The 218-nt window shown below is 53.2% G+C and overlaps 1 protein-coding gene across 1 annotated transcript in view; it reads left to right on the top strand.

Annotated features, from left to right (window-relative positions):
- The first annotated feature begins 210 nt into the window (after window positions 1–210).
- Window positions 211–218, top strand: part of LOC138859438 (uncharacterized) — a 75,180-nt gene continuing 75,172 nt past the window's right edge. The window contains exon 1 of the mRNA XM_070114699.1: window positions 211–218. This exon is cut by the window's right edge and continues 145 nt beyond it. Coding sequence (XP_069970800.1) covers window positions 211–218 — 8 coding nt within the window.

Here is a 218-nt window from a genome sequence, read left to right on the forward strand (position 1 = left end):
AGAGAGAGAGTGAGAGAGACAGACAGACAGACAGACGAGACGAGAGACAAGAGACAAGAAAGAGTGCCCGTGTTTGCGTGTGTCTGTATCTATGTGTGCACATATGCATGTATACACGTAAACATGCACGTCTACCTGCACATAATGAGAGACAAGACCACAGGAGCCCCCTCCGCGCATGACCCCCCCCTCCCTCCCCCTCTCGTCTCGATGGAGGT

This window comes from Penaeus vannamei, chromosome 36 (genome assembly GCF_042767895.1).
Source record: "Penaeus vannamei isolate JL-2024 chromosome 36, ASM4276789v1, whole genome shotgun sequence".
In the NCBI taxonomy this organism is placed as follows: Eukaryota; Metazoa; Arthropoda; class Malacostraca; order Decapoda; family Penaeidae; genus Penaeus; species Penaeus vannamei.